This window comes from Dromiciops gliroides, chromosome 5 (genome assembly GCF_019393635.1).
Source record: "Dromiciops gliroides isolate mDroGli1 chromosome 5, mDroGli1.pri, whole genome shotgun sequence".
In the NCBI taxonomy this organism is placed as follows: Eukaryota; Metazoa; Chordata; class Mammalia; order Microbiotheria; family Microbiotheriidae; genus Dromiciops; species Dromiciops gliroides.
This window is the reverse complement of record NC_057865.1, coordinates 56,334,740-56,357,508: the sequence shown is the minus strand read 5'-3', so window position 1 is coordinate 56,357,508 and position 22,769 is coordinate 56,334,740. Positions and strand designations below refer to the sequence as shown.

General features: G+C 37.8%; 1 protein-coding gene across 1 annotated transcript in view; it reads left to right on the top strand.

Moving 5' to 3' along the window:
* Positions 1–231: 231 nt before the first annotated feature.
* The window catches only part of NSUN6 (NOP2/Sun RNA methyltransferase 6), a 39,065-nt gene continuing 16,527 nt past the window's right edge, over positions 232–22,769 (top strand). Inside the window, exons 1-6 of the mRNA XM_043965129.1 lie at positions 232–703; positions 2,638–2,793; positions 4,300–4,379; positions 6,111–6,220; positions 8,307–8,460; positions 18,608–18,689. Coding sequence (XP_043821064.1) covers positions 629–703; positions 2,638–2,793; positions 4,300–4,379; positions 6,111–6,220; positions 8,307–8,460; positions 18,608–18,689 — 657 coding nt within the window. The 5' untranslated portion in view covers positions 232–628. The remainder of the gene's footprint in view (positions 704–2,637; positions 2,794–4,299; positions 4,380–6,110; positions 6,221–8,306; positions 8,461–18,607; positions 18,690–22,769) is intronic.

The following is a 22,769-nucleotide window of genomic DNA, read 5'->3' as shown; positions in this document are numbered from 1 at the left end:
CCTCTCCGTCCAGACGCTAGCATGGGACCCTCCCGACCACCAGAGACTCCCTGCGACCACAGGAGGCTCCACTGCAGAAGCCGAGGGCTAAGGAAATTGAACTGCTACGCAAGCAACAGGATGCACGTGGCACCCGGGGCGGGCAGCGACGCCGGCTCCCGCAGTGTAATGATGCGCTGACGCACGGCGGCGTGTTGACGTTGGCACGTCAGCCTCGTCCCGCGGCGGATCTCCGGGACCTTTTGAAGTCTCGTGCCTGTGTGGCCGGCGTGAGGTCGGAGGCGCATCTTTCCGGCCGCATCCCGAGCACCGTGGGTCCTCGTCCCGGCTCTCTGGGGCTCGGCCCTCGTTTGTCGGGCGGCTCCTAGCCTCAGGCCGGCGACTCCGAGGCCGCGGTTCTGTCGCGTGAGCGGAGGCTGGAAGAAGCCCCAGCGCGCGCTTGTGAGGCTGAGGCGCGTCCCCGCCTGGCGTGGCGCTGCCCGTCCCCTCTCCCTCTGAGTGTGTGTGTGTGTGGGGGAGAGTGTGTCTCTGTTCAAAAAACAAAACTAAACTCAAAGATACTCCAAACAAAAGCCAAAAACCCTCCTCTTAAGTGCTTTGTCCGTGAAAAGGGAGGGAAAATACGAAAATGTCCATTTTCCCCAAAATATCCTTGAGACCTGAAGTCGAAGACTACCTCAGGGCGAGCTTTAAGAATAAGGAGGTAGGTCGGACAGGGACGCGCTTAGAAAGTGTTGGTTCTGAGGGGCCCCGGCGCGGAGGAGCCGAGGGCCGTGGGGGATGGACGAGGGGGCCCGCCCGGGCCGGCCAATTCTGGAAGTGCGCGCAGGCAGGCCGGGCGAGCCCGGAACTTGACGTGTTGAGTGGGTAGAGAAAAAGCTAATTGTAGGGAAGGGAACTTGGACAGCAAAGCAAGCTGAGCATCGCACGATCTCCTGTGCGGCTGCTGCTTTTCCCCTGGCGTATCAAAGCGCCTGTAGTTGGTGTTTATTAAGTCGGACAAAACCAAAACTGCCGGTAGGAGCTAGAGATGACTAGAGGCATCGCCCTCGGAAGGTTGGCCGCCAGGTGGCGACCGGAAGCCAGGAAGACCTGGGTTCGAGTTCCACGTTGGGATGGTTTGTCACCCGTTGTGTGATGACCTCTAGATTGGTTCCTTAACCTCTCAGGGCTCCAGGTAGCTCTCTAAAGCTAAGCTGCAGAGAAGGCGCCCTCTGAATTTTCCAAGCGGGCATTTCCTTACCCAGTAGTTCCCTATTCCAGTGAGATCAAGGTTACAGCACAAATTTAATGTTAGGATTAGATAATTTAGAAGGGATTTTGGTGGTTGTTTAAACCAACTCCCTCATTCTACAGGTAAGGAAACAGGCTTTGAGAGGTTAAGAGACTTGAAGATCGCCATGCAGCAGTGGGGATTTGAACCCAGGTTTTTGACTACAAGTTCTCTTACATGCTAACTATGTACTATGGTAGGAAGAGGTGGAGGTACTTAGTGAAATCACAGATTTTTTTAAAGTAAGGTTAGATGGAAAGACTCAACAGCTTAGTAAGTAATGAACATTCTCCCTCATAAGATGCAGATTTTTTTTGCATAGGTATTAAGTATGCTTTTTTTTCTTAGTATCAGACCACTGATTTCATCTGTCATAGGAGCATCAAATGCAGAGCTGCCTCTGTTACGGTAGACAGTTAACTGCTTTGGGTTGCAGTTTTGTTTTTCCTTTCCTTGCAACTTATATCCACGGATATTGGCACTTGTTTTATAATTTATAGGCCTACCGAGTTAACCTGGGGCACAGAAGTTAAGTGTGTGTCAGAGATGGAACCTGTACCTACGTCTCCCTCATAAGGTCCCAAGCTCTATATTCACTTTAAGAAAAGGTCTTTAAGGAAAAAGGAGAACCTAACCTTTTCTATATTTCATTGTTTTAAGTGAAGCTGCCTGAGTGTTACTGGTTTTTAATGTTTTGCATTTTTATGGAATCTTTGAATTAATTTCAGAAATTGAGTTCTTGAAAGAGCCACTTAATTACACTGCTCTGGGTAGCAAACAGAAAAATCCCTAAAATGTCCTAGTGTCTGACCTCTTGGAGCTTATGATTAAGAAGTTCAAGTTTTGTAAGGCCACAGTGTGGTATGTTTGTGGGGACAGGCCTCGGTTTAACTTTATCTATGATACTCCTAGCTACCTGACCTTGGGTAAGATACTTAACACTTTCTTAGTTTTCCATTTGTAAAAAAAGGGGATGGGCCAGATCATCTCTGAGTTTTTTCCACCTCTTGATCCTGCCTCATCTATAATGCCAGAAAATCATAGATTATATATCCCTGTTCTAGCATATTTCCCCCAAATAACACATTATTAATTCATGTCATAATTTATAATTGAAGCTTGAGTAATTATGAAAATTATTTATAGAACATTAATGAATGATACTTTGAAGACTTTTTGGTATTTAGTATCTGTGTTAATAACAAGTAGATAGAATAAAATGCAACGGAATTAGATCAAATGCTAAAACAGACCTAGAACAGTCATAAAAATAAATGGTTCTCTTTTTAGGACATTGTTTTAACTGAGTTTTCCACTTTAAAAAAAGGCCATCTTACATTGCTGTTTTTTCTTTTTCTTTCAAGATTGTGACTACTTTAGGTGTGCAGGAAGCAGAAAGGAAATTCGAAACCTTGTTAAATCGCTTGTCACACCCACCAGCATTCACAACTGTTAGAGTGAATACCCATTTAGCATCTGTAAAACATGTGAAAGATTTGCTGCTTGAAGAAATAAATAAGGTTTGTCGAATTCTTTATGCGTGTTATTAATCATAATCTAATGTTTATTGGACTGGTTAAGCATTTTAGCTAGATCTTTAAATTTTCTGGGTCTTAGCCTTTCCTTGGCTATGAAAGTGTGTGTGTGTTGGCCAGGAGGGGGTTCAAGGGTGAATTAAATGATTTGTAAAGTTCCTTTTATAAAAAAATCTGAGATTCTGTGGAAAAAAACTAGGTGTCATAGCTATCTGTGTGTTGATTCCCTCTTTGTAATTTTGATTTTCCCATCTCTTTATCTGAAAGAGGGAAAGTATTCTTGGCTGTTACACTGAGGGAGTCAGCCTCTTGTCTTTTCTTCCCAATAGTCTGCCTTTTAAAAAATTATTATTACTTATAAAACTGGCAGAAATAGTTGTGATCTGGCAATTCATTTCTTTTAGCTTCTGTTTCTTTATAAAATTTCTCCTTAAATGACTTGCACTACTTAACCTACAAGGTTGTTTTAACAGTCAAGTGAAAATGTACATATGCTTTGTACTGTAGTACTTTGTAAAATGAAACGGTATATAAATAATACATATAATTATTCCTTTTTTACCCCATACTATTACCCCTTTTGACCCCTTAATTTTTTTTCAATTATTAAACATTTATTTTTTTTCTTACCTCCTTATTCCCACTGGGGTGAAAAAAATAGAAAACCTTGTAACATATAAGTGTATTTAGACAAAACACATTCCCACATTTGTCATGTCCAAAAATTTTTTTCTCCTTTTTCACATTAGTCTGTCACCTCTCTATCATGAAATGAAGCATTCTTGATCAGTTTTCTTGAATCATGGTTGATCATTGTGTTATCAGAGTGCTTACATCTTTCAGAATTGTTCATTTTTGTAATATTAATATTATAGTAGAAATTTTTTTCTTGCTTCTCACTTCATTCTGTTTTAGATCATAAAATTCTTTTAGGTTTCTTTTCCCTCACCCTTAATATGGTAGCAAAAGTACTACAGAAGAAACTGAGAACCTGACACACTGTTGTGGATCCAGCACATTTCCTGACTCTATTTCACAGTGGCATAACAATCACAAATATTATCCAGAGCTCAATATATCTATCTGTATATGTTTGTAAGAGAGATTACTTTCTGACTAAATACTATCTCTCTCCATTTGTTAAGTGTTTGGTGAAGTGTAAAGTGCTTTCTATATGCTGGCTTTTGCCACAACCGTTGTTTAAGGTATAATATAATCTTGTTCTTCTGAACAAGGATTTGTTCAGAAATATTTTGGAACTAAGTTTACATATAGTTGTATGCAAGGCCAGCTTTGCTGAAGTCAGAGAGGCTCATTATTAGAAGGTTGGCCAGAAAGTGATCCTTTTTTTAGTTCTCAGCTCAAAGACTGTTTATGTTTATAAAGGCATGAAGGATGTTGTGATCTGCATCTGTGAATGGATTCTTTACACAGGTGAACTAAGTGCCTATTATATTAGTCTTTAATAATCGTGCCTGTTTATTTTAACAGCAATTTAATGGATTAAGTGTTCCAGTTCTTCAGCACCCAGATGTTCAGGATGTGTTACTTATTCCTGTAATTGGACCCAGGTTTGTAACAGTTTGGTTCAAAAAACATTTTTAAATAATTGGACTCTTTTCAGTGGTGTCTTTTGATTACTTTTATGTTGTTGAATGATACATCAAGTTATTCCACCTTGCTTTAAAACATTTATCTGGTGTCATCAATATTGGCTTAGGAAAATTCATATTAACCCTAATAAAGAAGATAGCTACCTGAGAAAGAGCCAGAATCATTGTAAAGGCCTAGGAAGTGTTTCTTTTAAATTGAGTGAAATGAATTTTGGGTTGAACTATATATAAGCAGTAAACTTTGTCATCAGGAAAAGTGTTGTGCTAAAATCTTTTTCAACAACAAAACTGATATACTCACATATTGGAACACAGATACTGTAAGATAAACACTAGGCAAATACTTTTATTTAGAATACTCTGTCTAGATATTCTGGGATTTAAGCTAAAGTATTAATGACATGGGGATCTGACTCTTCCTTTGTTATCAAATATTGTTGGGGGGCATGAGGAAATCGAGGAAGGAAAAACAACAAAAAAAAGGGAGACAGTCCCGTTTTCAAGGAGCTCATGTTATAGGAGGGGGATACAGTATAGATGTGATTTGAGTAAGGGGTGCTCAAAGGATGTAGCTTGGAAAGGCTATTACACCATATTAAATTAACCTTCTTCTTGGGATATAATCACTTAACTACCCATGTAGTATTCCTTGAGTAGAGGTTTTTGATTTTGAGAATCACTGAATCTCTACCATCTTTCCTTTGTCTCTTGGACTCCTAGGGACTCGATTTGTGATATCTTTGGCTTGGAGAGTTACTCTTGGGGAGGAACTTTCTCTCCTAATAATGTAGGTCAGCATCTTCACTGTACTTTAGTTTACTAGAGAACTGTGAAGTTGAGTGATTTGCTCAGTGTCACAAGAAATCTGTGTCAGAGGCAAGATTTGAACTTAAGCATTCCTGGCTCCTTGCTTTTTTTCTTTATCTTTTCGAGAAAAGGTCTTCGCTACTATTGCTTTTGTTTTTGTTTTTCTGGTATTCTGCTGCATGCTGTGATATTCAGGAACTAACTCAGGTTACCTGAACAATTTCTACCACTACCTACCAAATGGATTTTTTTCCTTTCTAATTCCCTACTCCTTTCTACTCCTTTGTCTTTTTTCTTTTATTCATTATTTCCTCTTTCTCACCCATCATTTCTTTTTCTTTTTTTTTTTTTGTGAGGCAGTTGGGGTTAAGTGATTTGCCTAGGGTCACACAGCTAGTAAGTGTCAAGTGTCTGAGGCCAGATTTGAACCCGGGTCCTCCTGAATCCAGGGCCACTGTGCCACCTAGCTGCCCCCCATCATTTCTTAGGTAGCAGCAGGTCAAGGTTTTGCTCAGTCCCAATAATAATACTTCCAGCTGAAAAGTTGCTTTAAAAAAAAGAAATAGCCTGTAGTCAGGAAGATTCTTCTTCCCTAGTTCAAATCCAGCCTCAGCTGTGTGATCTTACTATTCTTACACTTAGTAGCTGTGTGATCCTGGGCAAGTCACTTAACCTGTTTGCCTCAGTTTCCTGAGACATAAAATGAGCTGGAGAGAGAAATATCAAACCCCTGCTGTATCTATGCCAAGAAAACCCCACACAGGGTTATGAAGAGTCAGACATGAAAAAATGACAACAAAAAGAGGAAAACTGAAATTTGAAAAGTCTTATGGACATTAGGATACACTATTCTGTTTAATTTTCATTGTCTTACATTCTTAGGAAAGATATAAACAAGCAACCCTCTGAAGTCATTGTTGGAGCCCACTGTGGTAATGCTGTGCTAAGGGGAGCACATGTCTATGTTCCAGGAATCATATCTGCTTCAAGATGTAAGCATGAATTTTTCTTTTTGAGAGAATTACACAAAAATGTGTTGGTTGTGTGCCCTTTTCTCCTAATTATAAACTTCCCTTTGCCAAACAGAATATTAGAGTTTAATGCACATAATTATGATCAATAAATTACTTCTATTCAGCTTATCCTTTCTTCCTTTCTCTTGCTCTCCACCACACCTGCAGTTCCTGGACCTTATGGCATTACTTAGTTCCACTAATTGGACTCAGTGCTTTTTGGGGATTTTCTACTTTGTTAGAAGTTAGGATTTATTACGTCAAAATTGTTAAGTGACGTGTTTTTTTTCAACATGAATGTTTTTCAGAATTAGGCACACATACATTCAGTCAATCCATAGATTAGAAACTTGGTTGAAATTGATCACAGTTTCATTTGATTATTATTTTAACCATATTCAATCTGAGTGAATTTTTTTGTTTTGGTTAGTTTACCATCAGTTGTAGGATACTGAATGAAATTTCAGATAAAAAAAGGAAAAATAATAATGAAGGGTAGCAGCAGACCATGGGAACATTAGACTTGTTATTTCTAGACTTTAATTTTATGATTTTTAGTAGTTTAAGTGTTTACTGGTTTAAAAAAGCTTGTTATGCATTTTCAGATTAAAATGTGAAAAAAGTTTCTCTTGATATAATTTATATTTGTTTGTTAAATTGTTTAAAAAGAAAATAGCTAGTATAGCATGGCCTGTTACTTATCTAGCAGAGCTTTAATAGTGATTTCTCAGGGGTGTGCTTTGATTTTTAGAAATTTAATTTTTCAGTTTTATTGCAATGTTTTGAAAATTTATAACTGTCAATTTACACTTGAGTTCATAACAGGAAAAACTTCATTTCAATGTAAGAAAACGACTTTTTGGAGACATTGAACATAATATTTGCATCACTCACAGTTTTGAGAGGCAGCATTGTATAATGGTTACGGGGCAACCAGATTCAGAAAGGCCTGCCTTCAAATCTTTCCTCTTATGCTGCTATGCAAAGCCGGACAATTAACTAAACTTAGAGTGCCCCAGACAACTCTTTAATTTATAAGTTGTAGAATGGTTACTGATCTCCATTGGTCAAAGGGATTTCTTCATGAAGAGTTTGCCACATTAATGAAATAAGAAGTCCAAGCCAAATAAAATTGCTCCCATCTTTGCAAAAAACAAAAACTGGTTTGTTAAGTTAGCTTAACTATGGGATTCAGTGACATAGTATAAAGATGGCAGATAAAACTGAATTACTTACCTCATTTCTAAGACTCCCATGGATGAATCAGCAGTTCAGCTTGGCATAATTCAGAACCTGTGACTTTTCCATCTTGGAGTTCTCTACACTGAAGTTCTCTAGAAGGGAACTGGGTTGCAAGTAGTTGTAACTATCTCTTACATGTCTGAAATGATAAGAAGGCTAGAGGCAACTAACTATATTGTTTATGTCTGGTAAACAGTTTTTGCCAAATCTTCTAAGATTGTATTGTCTATATAATTTATGTGAATGGCAAACCAACCTTATTCCTTTCAACTTCACCCACCTCTTTTTACTGCTCTCCAACTGATTAGGCTTAGAGTAAAAGTATTTTCTCATGGCAAATATACTTTAATTTCTTCTATAAACATTGCCTCTTACATAAACCAAGATTTTTTTTTCAAAGAGAGACTAGAAAAAAGTATTGCTAATTGACATTTGTCCCAAGTTTTTGAAAAGTTGAGACATATCTATAAAAATTTTGTTGTATTGACTTTTCCTAAAAAAGTGGACTGGGAAATTATTTATATTCAAGTATTTAGTGAAATAGGATTTGACCTGCAAAAATATTACTTCATTAAAAAGTAAGAAATTTGCCCTTCTGACAGATTTATTCTTCAAAAGAACTGTAGAATGTGCCATTAGCCCTGTTCTAAGAAAAGTAAAACCAGATTTTTTTTTTTTTTGGTCAAGCAAAATATTGAAATGATAAGATAAGTTTGTTTCTGATGCATGAGAGATCCCTGTAAAGGTCCCTGCTTGCTCAGGTGATGTTCATTTTTCCTTAAAAAAGCGTACTTTAATGTCTTTTTATTTTTCCTTTTTCTAGCTATGAAAGCTGGAGATGTTGTCTCTGTTTATTCTGATATTGAAGGAAAATGTAAAAAAGGAGCCAAAGAGTTTGATGGAAAGAAAGTATTTCTTGGAAATGGAATTTCTGAACTGAGCCGAAATGAAATTTTCAGTTTGAGCAGCCCACTGAAGTATGTTATAAGGTGTTTTGTTAAAGAGTTGTATTCTTTTATTTATTTGAAGAAAAATTTAAAAAATAATTATACTTAAAATTTCATCATGAGTGAATAAATTTAATATCAGTTTATCTAGAAAGCAGGGCTTATAAGGCAGTAATTCTAAAAGAAATGAAATTTCTTAGGTATATGAGTGATATAACCAAGTCAAATAAGGCAAGCAAAATTACCTCTTTATTTGCCATGTTATTTTTACTTGATGAAATAGATTTGATCTATGTGTTTTTTCTTTATGTGATTCAAGTATTAATTAAATATATTTGAAGGGAAAGAACCTATGCCTAATTGTTGGAATTCTGTGAAAAGGCATACTTTTATGATTTAAAGGTCACAAATAAGGAAAAAAGATAGAATTCATATAAATGGTTAAAGTAATTTCTACTTCAGTTGATCCATGATCTCGTCAGTGTTCATACTCCCTCTGTTACATCAGATCATAACCTATCCATGTCGCCTTATCCAGTGTGAGGTATTCACATGGGTAGCTAGGTGATTGTAGTGGTTAGAGGAGTAGGCCTAGAGTCAGGAATACCTGAGTTCAAATCCAGCCTCAGATACTAGCTCTATGATCCTGGGTAAGTCATTTAACCTCTATCTGCCTCAGTTTCCTTCCCTGAAAAAATAGGGGTAATAATAGCACCTATCTCCCAGGGTGGTTGTGAGGATCAAATGAGATAATATTTGTAAAGAATTTAGCACAGCTTCTGGCATGTAGTATAAACATATAAATCTTAGCAGCTATTATTGTTGATTATGATAAACCACTCATGTGGGTAATGGCTGCAACTCTGTCTTTGGTGGCAAGTTTCCTTAGTTTTAGCTGATAGAAATGAACCATTCTGGAGGAAATTGAGACTCCATAATTTGGATTTTGTGTGTCTTCCAAAGTCAAAGATATGGCTTCATCTCCATGGCATATTTATCTAAAACAAGGAATAGTTCCATATGATCTACTTATAGGCATAATTTGTGATTATTGATGATATGAAGAGGGTATGCATAATAGTATATATAAATGACAGGAAATTGAATATATTTCAAATACTCCTTTTAGAACACTATAGAGTACTCTTTCTCTTCTTAGCTCATATGAAGTTCTAGTAGATAATCTGTTTGATTTCTCCTCTCCTCTCCTCTCCTCTCCTCTCCTCTCCTCTCCTCTCCTCTCCCGCAGTGAGAACCGAGAAAGCATGAGGCGACCTTTCCGAGGTTTTGAAGGTCAGGTTGGCTTCCTGGAAGTCGCCTCTATTTATAGACCACCTTTAAGTTATGTCAATCAATGGACTTGAATGCGACCAGCCAATTAGCTGTTTGACAGGGGGCTTCTGAGGGAACTGAGTGGGTGTCTTTCTTTTTTTGGGAATCGTGAGCGGCTAGGTGAAGGAGCTATTTCTCTCTCTCTCTCCAGGAGTAGATCTGATACAGGGTTTTTCCATTCTTTCAGAGACATGTGCGCGCTCTCTCTTTCTCTCTCTCTTTCTCTCTCTCTCTCTTTCTCTCTCTCTCTCTCTCTCTCTCTCTCTTTCTCTCTTTCTCCCCCCCCCCAACTTCTGATATACTTTAATAAATGCTTAAAAGCCTAAACTGTTGCTGAAGCTCCTAATTTATAAGTAATTCCTAGCTAGTTTATCCCCCACACTGGGCCGGGGGGGGGGGGGGGGGCCCGAAGGTAAAGACACACACATTAGATTTTAATCATCACAGTGACTTGCCCAGAGTCACACAGCTAGTAAGCTTCAAGTGTCTGAGGCTGGATTTGAACTCAGGTACTCCTGAATCTAGGGCTGGGGCTTCATCCACTTCATCACCTAGCTCCCCCAGCCCTTATTTTCTATAGAAGGCTATATGCTTAATAGCCATAATTTTATAATTATTTTTATAATTTAGTCTTGTTCAACCAGGTTGCTATAATTTCTTCTTTTTTTTGATGATAAACATTTTTATTTAAAATTTTGAGTTCCACATTCTGTCCCTCTTCTCTCCCCTCCCTGAGGTAGTAAGCAAACAGATATAGATTGTACATGTGCAAGTATGTAAAACATTACAATATTAGTCCTTTTCTATAAGAAAACTTGAATAAAAGAAAAAAATTGAAAGAAAAAGTGAAAATCGTATGCTTCCATCTGTCTTCATTCAATATCAGTTCTTTCTTTGGAGGTGGATAGTATATTTCACCATTAATCCTTTGGAATTGTCTTGGATCACTGTATTGCTGAGAGTAGTTAAGTCAGTCACAACTCTACATTGAACAGTATTGCTGTTATTGTGCACAGCATTCTCTTGGTTCTGCTCACTTAACTGCATCAGTTCATGTAAGTCTTCCCAGGCCTTTCTGAAATCATCCTGCTTGTCATTTCTTATAACACAATAATACTCCATTATGATCATATACCACGGCTTGTTTACCCATTCCCTCATTGATGGATATTCCTTTGATACCCAGGTTTTTTTTGCTGTAACTTCTGTCTCAGTCTGTTGATATGTAGGAGAAAACAAACTTCTACTGGCCTGTCATCTTCAGATTCCGTTCTTTGCCTTTTTTGGAAATTCAGGATATTTGCTTGTCATCAATCTTTTTATCCCTCGCCTATTTTCCAAACAAATGAAAGCTTTCCAAAAAAATAAAGATATGATAGAACCATAAATACTAAACTTAAATACAGTTTCCCATTTGCATTTAGAGGTGAGTTATCTTAGTATGCCAATAGATATAGTTTATTATCCAAGCAGCAGTGTTGGGACACTTTGGTTTCACTTGTTCCAGCTGGCTACAGTCACAGATATAGATCTGCTTTCAGATAATTTTCTCAGCAATCTTATAAACAAGTCTCCTTTATATTGGTTTTATTCGTTTGATATTTAAAAATATATTTGATTATATGGAAGTACTGCTTACCTGCTAAAATAATTTAAGCAGACATCTAGTATTCAAAACAGTGTACAACTCAAATTGTAACCAATTTAATTAGCCTGAGATCTTCTACTCAGGCTATTCCTAGGTAAAAAGGTAATTGCTAAATGTTTTCCAGTAAAGGGGTTTTATTTGACTCATACTAACTAGATTGTTAGTGTTAAAGGTCCTTCATTTACTAGGGGTCTAGAAATCTAGGAATTTTGAAGTTTTAGTAATTAGAGGCAAATTAAGAAGTTAGTAATGATAGAAATAAGCCATCCACTTAATCAAAAAATGTTAAATTTCAAAGGAAACTCCTCAATTATCTAATTAAAATCATGCACAAAAAGAATCTTCAATACAACATATCCAATCTCTTATTTTAAGACTTCTTTCTAGTGGCAGCCCATTCTACATTTGGACAATTCAATAATTGTTAGGAAAGTTTTCCCAACAAGCCTAAATTTACCTCACTGATAATTCTACCCATTGCTCCTAGTTCTGCCTTTTGGGGTTAAACAGAAAAAAGTCCAATCTATCTTCCACATGACATACTTTTAAATACTTGATGACAGCTGTGATACCTTCCCAAGTTTTCTCTTCTCCAGGCCAAAATAACTGTTGCTAAAGCTTCTAATTTAAGGAACCTCTTCTTGCTCTAGTGTTCAGATTTTAGACATCATAGCTAGAATTTTAGGCCCTCATAAAAGCCCTCTATCATCTTGGTTGCCTTCCTTTGAACACTCACCAACTTATTAATGTTTTTCTTAAACCATGGCACCAAGAATTGAACACCTTTCTACAGATGAGATCTGAAGAGGGCAGAATACAGTGGAACTTCCACTTCCTTATTCCTAAAAATTATGCTTCTCTTAAAGCAAATGAAAATTGTATTAGCTTTTTTCAAAGTTAAGGTCACTGGCATATAGTTTATATACTTTTCTTCCCATTTAGGGAAATTGAAACATTAGCCTTCAGTCTACTGCATTATACCTCTGTACAAGACTCATAACCTGTTACTCAAACTCTCTTTCTAGTTCCTTTTTCTAAGTGGGTAGTCCATGGTATGCTCCAATGACAAAATCACTTTGTCCTTCCATTGACTTTTACTCAAATAGTTTTTGTCATACTTCTCCCTTCTTGTTAAATTTCTTTACATGAATAACTTTTCTTAATACATGCTGATACCCATTCCCCTTTTACCTATTGTTCTTTTTTTTTTTTTTGGTCTTTTTTTTGAAAATAAGGTTTACCCTTTTAAACAGTAAGGTATTTCAGTACATCACATCTCAGTGATCTCTATGAGATCAATTTTGCCTCCTTATTTTAGAACCTCTAGTTTCTCGTTTGTTGCCTAAACTTTGGGCATTTATGTATAGACATTCAAAGCCACATGTTTTAATACTGTCTACTTTCTTGAATTTTGTCGCCTATGAACATCTATTTGTTTCAACTGCTTTTTTATCTTCTTTGTTGCTACTCTTTATGGTATCTAACTTGGAAGCTATACATAGGCAGTTTTGTTTTACCTCCATCCTTTTTAGTTTGCAGTCCTTATACTTAGATTTACAAGACATCAGGCAAGTACCTTTGTATTAACTTTTTCTCCCCAAACCAAACCTGACAAAATTTTGTACTCTTGTGGATTGTGGTTTCTTGGTTAAATCTTTATAATCACTAATGATACTTTTAAAGGTTCCGTATGACAGTGCCACTTGTATCTATGTTAATCACTAGAAGTAGGTAGCTTTCATTCATTTCTAGGAGTTTCCCTGTTATGTATTGGATAGCCTGAGGAGACCCAGTTGTTATCAGGTTAACAGATAGCTGCCTATCAACACTCTTTTCTTCATCTGGGTCATTTTGGATGATTTTGTACCTAATAGCTTCTGATGCCCCACTGTACCATTTTTTTGGAGGACAAGCAACTTTTTCCTCATAGGATCACAAGAGTTCTGTCTTCTTCAGTAAGTCTCTAATCAGTTTTTAAGGTCTAATCACACAACTATCCTTTTTCTTCCTTTTCTTCTTTTGTGTAACATTCTTTTACCCTTTTTCATCCTGAGAAAGGTTGTCTCCTATGTTCTATCTTAGGTCCTTCCACCCCACCCCCTCCCCCCAGTTGAAGCCTTGTTTCTATTTTCTTCAGGAACACTTCGTTGTCCTTAAGAGTGGAGTATGGTGGGGGCGGCTAGGTGGCGAAGTGGATAAAGCACCGGCCCTGGATTCAGGAGTACCTGAGTTCAAATCCGGTCTCAGACACTTAACACTTACTAGCTGTGTGACCCTGGGCAAGTCACTTAACCCCCATTGCCCCGCAAAAAAACCCCAAAAACCAAAAAAACAAACTAAACTAAGAGTGGAGTATGGTGTCGCATTCTTTGAGTACCTTTGACTTCTCCAAGAGGGAGATCAGCCTACATTTGGAAAACTGATAAGTTAGTTGGCTATGGCAGAAATAAAAACATTTCAGACTGAAAGTTTGAATTACCCCCTTTCTTCAGAAAGGTTGAGAGTCTTAGCTTTGTTTCTTTGATCTACTTATTTACACCTCTAGCTAAGGGTCTGGTTAAAACTTTTTAGAGTCAATTATCACCTCTTAACTACCTAACCACCCCACTCAACTTCCTTTCCTTAATCTAAACACCAGCTCTATCCCCCAAATTTCCCTCCTCACCCAATCTCACCAAGTAAGGTCAACAAGCTTACTTTGTACCAGGCAGGCACTATGCTAATAAGTGCTGGGGATATAAAGAAGGGTAAAAATGGCCTCTGCCCTCAAGCAGCCATACGATTTAGTGATTGTAACCAATCCACAATCAGTTTGCTTTACTAATTGTTCCACTTAGCTTTTTTTGGTTATTTTGCCTTGTCTTGACTACTACCTTCTGCTTTCTCTTTTTGAGTTGACCTCAAAAAGACTCTTTAGAGTCTACTCTCTAATTCTCCTTGGTTCTTTTATATTCTTCTTAATTGTCCTTTTTTTCTTTATTATTATTTTTTAAAAATGTTTTAATCAGCCCAAATCCACCTTTTCCCCTCTTTTTCTCTGCCCCCCCTAATTGAGAATACAAGCAAAACAAAACCCATTACAAACGTCTTACCAATTAAAACAAATTTTCATATTAGCCTCGTCCAGAAAATATTTGGCTTCATTTTGTATCTTGAGTCCTGTAAGGAGGCGTGTTTTATCATTAGTCCTCTGGTGTAGTGGACGGCCATCTTGCTGGTAAGGGCTCAGCACAGTAGTGTTCCATTACATTTATAGAACATAACTAGTTCATCAGTTCTCCACTTTATGGGTACCTCCGCAGGTTTCCATGCTTTGCCACCTCAAAAAGAACTATAAATATTTTTTAAACATATTTTGTTTCACTTAGAACCGTTCCCTCTCTCTGCTTTCACTAATTCCCTCTTCCTCCCCCCTTTCCTTTTTGAGTGAAACATTCACAGAATGATCTGTGTGTGTGTGTGTGTGTGTGTGTGTGTGTGTATTCCTTTTTTTGATCATTTCAGATGAGAGTGAGGTTCAAGTGTCAGTTGCTACCCCAACCACCTCCTCTTTGTACTTGTGCCCCCTGATCATGTGAAATAATTTCCCTTAACTTTCTCTTCTCCATAACCCCATGTAGTCCTCTTCTCTTCTTTTTCCATTCTTAAAATCATCAAGGTATAACAGAACTACTCCTAGGCTTTGTTTAGTTTATGAACCCAGATGATGATAGAATTCAGATGAGATACATGTGTCATCTCTCCATATTTGAATGTAAGCAGTTATTCCTTGTTGAGAACTTTTGTCATTGTTTTTTCATGTTTACTTTATGTTTCTCTTTACTCCTGTATTTGAACTTCAGAGTTTCTATGCAGCTCTGGTCTTTCCACCGGAAATGCTTAGAAGTCTTATATTTTATTATATGTCATCCCCTGTAGCATATACTCTGTTTTGCTGGCTAAGTTATTCTTGGCTTTTTAAGATAATATATTTTGCTTTCTGGAATATTGTATTTGCATGTGATCTTGACTATAGTTCCTTGGTATTTGAAGTATTTTTTTTCTAGCTGCTTGTAGTATTTTTTTTTAACCTGGAAATTCTGGCTTTTGGTTGTTATGTTCCTGGGAGTTTGCATTTGGGGATTTCTTTCAGGAGAAGATTGGTAGATTCTTTCTGTTCCTACTTTGTCCTCTAGTTCTAAGAGATCTGAGGAGGTTTCTTTTAACATTTCTTGAAATAGGATGTCTAAGATTGAGGCTGCCTGGTGATTCGTAAATTTTTCCCCCTTAATCTGTTTTCTGGGTCAGGATTTTTTGTGTGTCTGGTTGCTTTTTTTGCTATGAGATGCTTTAGATTGTCTTCCTTTTTTCAGTCTTTTGACTGTTTTAATATTTCTTATAGCTATATGTAGTCATTGGCTTCTTTTTGGTCCATAATAATTTTTTTTTGTTTGGGCAGGGCAATGAGGGACTTGCCCAGGGTCACACAGCTAGTGTCAAGTGTCCGAGGTTGGATTTGAACTCAGGTCCTCCTGAATCCAAGGCCAGTACTTTATCCGCTGTGCCACCTAGCTGCCCCCCATAATAATTTTAATGGAGTTTGTTGCATGGGTAAGGTTTTGTATATTTCTTATTCTAAGATGCTAATTCCCATTCTGATTCTTTCCTTCCACATATCTCATTTCCTTTCCATTTTTTTCCTCAAAAGCTCTCATTCCATTTATTAAAACATTTTTAAACTCTTAAAAAAACCCAAAACTCTTCATATCTTCTAGTTGAGTTTTACCCGAAGTTGTGTTTTTCTTCTTGTAGATGTCTTGGAATTATTTTTTTCTTTTGGTTTGTGTCTTGAGTTTCTCTGCCACTGTAGAAGTTCTTTTTGGTAGGATCCTTTTTTGGGAGGTGGGGTGGTGAGGGGGGTGGTGGTCATTTTTTCCATCTTCTTGCCTTTGGACTTGGTTCTGTATTCTGGAGGGAAGGTCTGGGGTAGTAGTCATGTTGCTGCTTTCCTGGGGTATTTTATTTCAATGTCTCAGGGACAGGCTGGGGACCTTTAAGCTTTTAGTGTTCCAAATTGGTCTGATCCAGGGCAAAGTCTGATTGCTGACCCCCCTTGGTCTGAGCTCTATGAGTTCCTGGATTGGGTTTGGGTCTGAACAAGAGTTAAACTGTTGCTAGACTCAGCCCATTTCAGCCATCTAAAAAACTGTTGCTTCTTAGTGGCAAAATTGTAGGCTCCATTTTGCTCTGGTATTTTTGCCCTCATTATATTTCTTTGTTGGCTGGGCTAGGTATTAGAAATACGACCCTGCTTTGTGCTTGTGATCTGAGTCACTGTTGCTGGCCTCTGAACTTTAGGGCCTCCCTATACAGGAATGCTACCCTGGGCCACATGTCTTGTTCTTAGGCCATGGTAGGTCTGGGACTTGGAATTGCAGAGTGGGTAACAAAACTTCCACTTGCTACCTGCCCATGTCACAGTGCCAGTGCCCTGATATCGTTCTGGGGGTGCTCCAGTATGGGTCTAGGAACCTCTTCTTGCTCTAGTGTTCAGGCTCTCTCAGGGCTCTGGAGTATGCCATTCCTGGCCTGACCCCATCCCCAGGGGCTGTAGACTTCCCTGTCTGCTCTCAGTTGAACTGGGCTGGACAAATGACACATTCTGATGACTTTTTCTGGATTTCCCCATCAGGATTTGGTCTGGAACATTTTCTAGATCTGTGTAGAGAGAGAGGAGTTTTTTGGAAAGGAGTTTGTTTACCTGCTTTCTGCCACTCAACATCATGGCTTTGCCTCCTTAATTGTCCTTATCCTGCTTTTTCAATTCACAGAATTTAGACCAGTATTTGGGTCTAGCAGTGAATCTCTTTTAAATTTTCCTCAATTTCTTCAAAATTCCACCACATTTCTTCATTCTTAATCAAAACTCTGACCTACTCTGCAAGTCCATACCTCTCCAAGTTATCTACATGAATTCTTTCTCTTTATTTGGCTCAAGCCTCTTTATTTTCTCCTATTCTTTTCCTCACACCCATCTCCCATAGAAGCTAGGAGGGAAAATACAATTTTAAAATCCTGGCTAATCTGGAGTCTAGAATCCAGTAGTTCAGACAGAGCAAGATAATGGTACCAAATGTATACAAATGGAGTATAGCGTATGTGTATATATACATATATATACAGTGAGAAAATAATTATGAATAATGGATTTCTTGGGGACCCAGAGACCCAGTTTCAATTTTCTTCCCCCCACTTTAGAGGATTCAATTCTTAGGAGGAAGTCTTAATCTTGTTCTGGGCCAACTCTTTTGTCTAGCTGTGAATTGATGGGATTAAAACCACATCTGGGGGCAGCTAGGTGGCACAGTGGATAGAGCACCGGCCCTGGAGTCAGGAGGACCCGAGTTCAAATCCGGCCTCAGACACTTAACACTTACTAGCTGTGTGACCCTGGGCAAGACCCTTAACCCCAATTGTCTACCCGCCCCTCCAAATAAACAAACAAACAAAAAACCAAAAACAATCACACCTGGACATTGCCTTGCCCTTCAGCATGGTCTTTTGCATAGTTCTCCATTAGACCATGAGGTCATGGTAGAGTTCATTTTAATATGGACCACCCTCAAGTCATGTCCACCAAGGGAATTAAATGATGCTAGCCAACTAGCTTTGATAAGTGTGTAAATGACCTGCCTCTATCAAAAGAGGATAAAAGCTGAGACCATGCAAGGTTCACAGGCTTCTTGGCATTCTTGGCTTCCTGGTAAGCCATGTGCTCTTAGAGAAAACATGGCACTGGAGTCATTTCTGCTTGTGTTAAATGCCATTCAGTCAATATTTTACTAATATTTAATATTAATTAATAATAAATGCTTACTGCCAAATGGGTGCAAAAGTCATTATTATATAAATAGACATTAATATTATAAGTAGCAAATAATTTTAAAAGGCACAATTTAGTACAATAATTTAAAAAACACAAAACAAGCTCATTCCCTTGAAGATTTTTCTGTAAAATTATTCCACAAAATTATTAGCAAAAATTAAAAAGGATAAGAATAAACTTTTCTGAAAATTTTTTGGATATATAAGTGTGATCTCACAAAGGCTGAAAAATGTATCTTTGTTATACTATATGTCTACTGTTTTTCTTAGAAATATAAACAGAATATAATATATAATTTAAATTGGATTAATTTAAGGATTCCTACTTTTCAGAGGCATAGGTATACGAATGACAGAACCAGTATATCTCAGCCCTTCATTTGACAATGTACTGTCCAGTTCCTTGTTTTTGCAGGTAAGTATCTACATAAATTATTTGTGGAATTTAAATAAGAGTAAGGCCTAGAATGCTTTCCTTTCTCATCTCAATTCCTGGAATACTTGGCTTCTGTCAAAACTCAACTCCTGCAGGAATCTACTTCTGGTATATTTTCCCTACTCTCCTCTTAGATTAGATATTTTTCTACTCTGTGTATTTTTTTGTATATGGTATCTTCATCATTAAAATGTAAATTCCTTGAGGGAAGGACTATTTTCACATTTTATTTGTATTTCCAGTGCATATTACAATGCTTGACACATAAAAAGCACTTAATAACTACTTATTTGATTAAGCTCCTGTTTGGTGCTGTAAATCCTACATGATCTGTTTTCATATTTTCCAACTTAATTTTGGATTAACAGTAAAAATTTGTAATTTTGCAACCTTTTTCCTTTTGTTTTTAAACTCTACCAAACTACACACAGAGATGGTCAAACCCTTGATTTTGTCATGACTTGCAATTGTTTTACTTCATTGTTCATGAAATCTTAAATCTTATTATTTGATCATAACCTTTTATGATTTTCTTTTCCTAATCCTGTTTTCTAATCCTGTTCTTGATCCTCCAACCTCCATCCCTTAGTTCTTTTCTAGGCCATCACCCCTCCACTGGCTACATTCTTCTTTCTTCCCTTTGTTCACCTTTTGGTGAACCAGTTCAGCTGTACCCTAGATTAATTATTCTTTCAAATCTTTCGTCCCATTATCCTTTTCCAGATTCCATTTTTCCAGTTCCCATTCTTGGATTGCCCCCAGCATTTGCTGCCTCCTCTTCTATTCATATGCAGAACAGATCTGGAGAAGATCACAAATGTGTTGATTTGGGTCTCTTACAAATTTATAATTCTTATCAACTGGGCCCTCATTTATGACAAGGCATTCTTATTATGTTTCCCTACTTGACTTGCTGCCCCACTCACCACAGTGACTGGTCCAGTCATTTTGTCCTTCTCAAGCCTCCCTCTGACCATCCCTTTGTGTTCCCTCTCTTCCCCTTCTCAGTTAAACTCTTTGAGAAAGCCATATTACACAATGTACTTTTAAAACTTCCTCTCACTGACTTCATAACCTTGTGCCATCTAGCTTCTGATCTTAGTTAACTAACTATCTTCTGCAAAGTTACTGGTGATTTCATAATTGGCAAATCAAATAGTCTTTTCACACTCCTACTCTTTCTTTAATTCTTTGCACCATTACACCATCTCCTCCTGTATACTTTGCCCTTTTTAGACTTTCCTGAAACTTCTTTCTGTTGATATTCCTTCTGTGTTTGACTGATACTCCTCACCTTTCTTCATGAGATTTTCTGTACCACTAATGCAGGTATTCCCTAAAGCTCTGTATACCCTCTTCTTTTCTCCTTATGTAAGGGGTTCTTACTCTGAGGTTTGGGACTTGTTTTTAAAAATATTTTTATAACAGTATATTGATATATTTGGTTTCCTTTATAATCTTATTTATGTATTTAAAAGTGTTATTCTGGGGGCAGCTAGGTGGTACAGTAGATAGAGCAATGACCCTGGATTCAGGAGGATCTGAGTTCAAATCTGGCCTCAGACACTTGCCACTTACTAGCTGTGTGACCCTGGGCAAGTCACTTAACCCCAGTTGCCTCTCCAAAAAAAAAAAAAAAATTATTCTGAGAAGGGGTCCTTTGGCTTCAGAAGACCTGTTCTACACTATCTCATTTGGTCATCAGCTCTCATGGTTTCAGTTATCATACCATGCAGATGATTACCATTTCTAGCCCTAGTCTCTCTCTTGAGCTCTGATACTACATCATCATTTGCTTTTTGTACATCTCAAACTGATGTCCCTAGACATCTCTAACATAACATGTATAAAACAGCTCATTTTCTTCCTACCCAAACCTTTCCTTCTTCCCAACTTTTCTATTACTGCTGGGAATATTACAGTCTTCCCAAACATTTCTCACACTCACTCCACGTATTCAGTCTGTTGTTGAGTCTTGTCCTTTACACCTTCACAATGTCTCTTGTATATGTCAGTTTCTCAGGCCCTCATCACCTCACACTTCAATTATTGCAGTCGCCTTTTGGTCTCTCTGCCTTAAGTTTATTCTCCACTGAGCTGTTAAAGTGATTATCCTGAAGCCCAGCTCTAACCATCTTATGCCTTCCACCCCTCCCCTTACTCTTAAATTCTAGTGGCTCCCTATAACCTGCAGGATCAGATACAAAGGGTTCTGTTTGTCATATAAAGCCCTTCAAAACTGGACCCCATTTTCCCTTTCCAGACTTCTTAATACTTTACTTCCCATGACACATCTGCATTTTGCTTACATTGCTCTACTTGCTGTACCTCTCACATGTCCCTCCATATCCTGACTCCTTGTCTTTCTGCTGGCTATTTCCTTTGCCTGAACTGTTTTTCTGCCTTATCTCCATCTGTTAGCTTCTCTGACTTCCTTCAGGACTCAGCTCAAATCTCACTTCCTGCAGGAGGCATTTTCTTCTCACCACTCCGAGATTACTTTCCATCTACTCTGTTTATCTCGTGTTGTTCTTGAGTTGTTTCAGTCATGTCCCACTCTTTGTGACTCCATTTGGGTTTTCTTTGCAAAGATACTAGATTGGTTTGTCATTTCTACTCATTTTACAGATCAATGTTAAGTGACTCGTTCAGGGTTCACACAGCTAGTTAGTGTCTGAGGCTGGATTTGAACTTAGGTCTTCCTGACTTCAGGGCCAGCACTCTTCACTGTACTTTTTAGCTGCCCTCATGTATCTATGTCCAGTTAGAGTTGTTGTGAAGATTAAATGAGATAATATTTAGAATGCACTTTGCACAGTGCCTGACACATAGAAGGCAGTTAATAAATAAATGCTTGTTTCCTTCCTTTCTTCCTTTGTAATAATCTAGATCTTTGCTTTAACAAGTCTGTGGTCTAACTGTACGCAGGTGATTTCAGGAGTGACTCCCACAATTAGTCTCTTAAAATATGATGCTTTCCAGTTTTTGATGTTTTATGTCCATGTGGCAGGAACAATCCTTGTTTTGGGTTGCTGGTGATTAAGGCCCCCTGGGGAACAGCACTGAAGAGTGGCTGGGCTATTGTGCCTGAGTATCTCTAAGGCTGGAATTGCTTCCAAGCCTGGATAGCTGTAGCCTTTTATCTCCCTTTTAAGTAGAAGTTTTATTATTTCAGTTTCTTTTGATCAGTACTTTTTTTTTTTTTCTGTGAGGCAATTGGGGTTAAATGACTTGCCCAAGGTCACGCAGCTAGTAAGTGTCAAGTGTCTGAGGCCCCCAATTTGAACTTGGGTTCTCCTGACTCCAGGGCCAGTGCTCTATCCACTGCACCACCTAGCTGCCCCTTGATCAATATTTTCTTTAAAATTGCATTTGGTGTTCTATTAGTACCCTGAGTCTGTGTTTCACTAGGTAAGGCCTGGCCTAGAATAGAGTAGTACATCAAGGCTTCTGCATGCTTAAGCAGTCTTCAGGTCTCTTTTGTTCCTTTTTTTCTGATCTATATTTTCCAGCATATTTTAGGTGCCTAAATTACTCACTAATTTAATTACCTTATATAGTTTAAAAGCAAAATTACTTTTTTGTTTGCCCTTTACCCCACCTCTCTGCCATTAACGTTTTTATTACTAAAATAGTATTTTGGACTTCCTAGATATTCTGTATTTTTGAATTCATTCAATCCTTGGTAGAATGACTACATGTGGGTATTTGAGTAAACTTGAAGTTTAAAGTATTAAAAATAATTTCTTTGACAAATGATAATTAAAATTGGGGGAAAGAAAAGAAATGTGAGAATTGTTTTCTAATACTGCTCTGGGGGAGGAATAATTAATTTCTCAACCCCTTTTCCTTCCTGGGCCACTTGATTAGCATCCTCATCTTCATTCCCTTGAAAAACAGAATTTCAAAGGGATTGAATAACCTTGTAAATGTAAATTGCTTTAGTTTAAGTGTGTTTGGGAGACTTAACACACTAACCTGATGACTTCTTCTTGTATGGTGATGGATCCAAGTCTGGGATTGATCTGATGTGTTGCAAAAGTCAGTTTCCTCAACTGT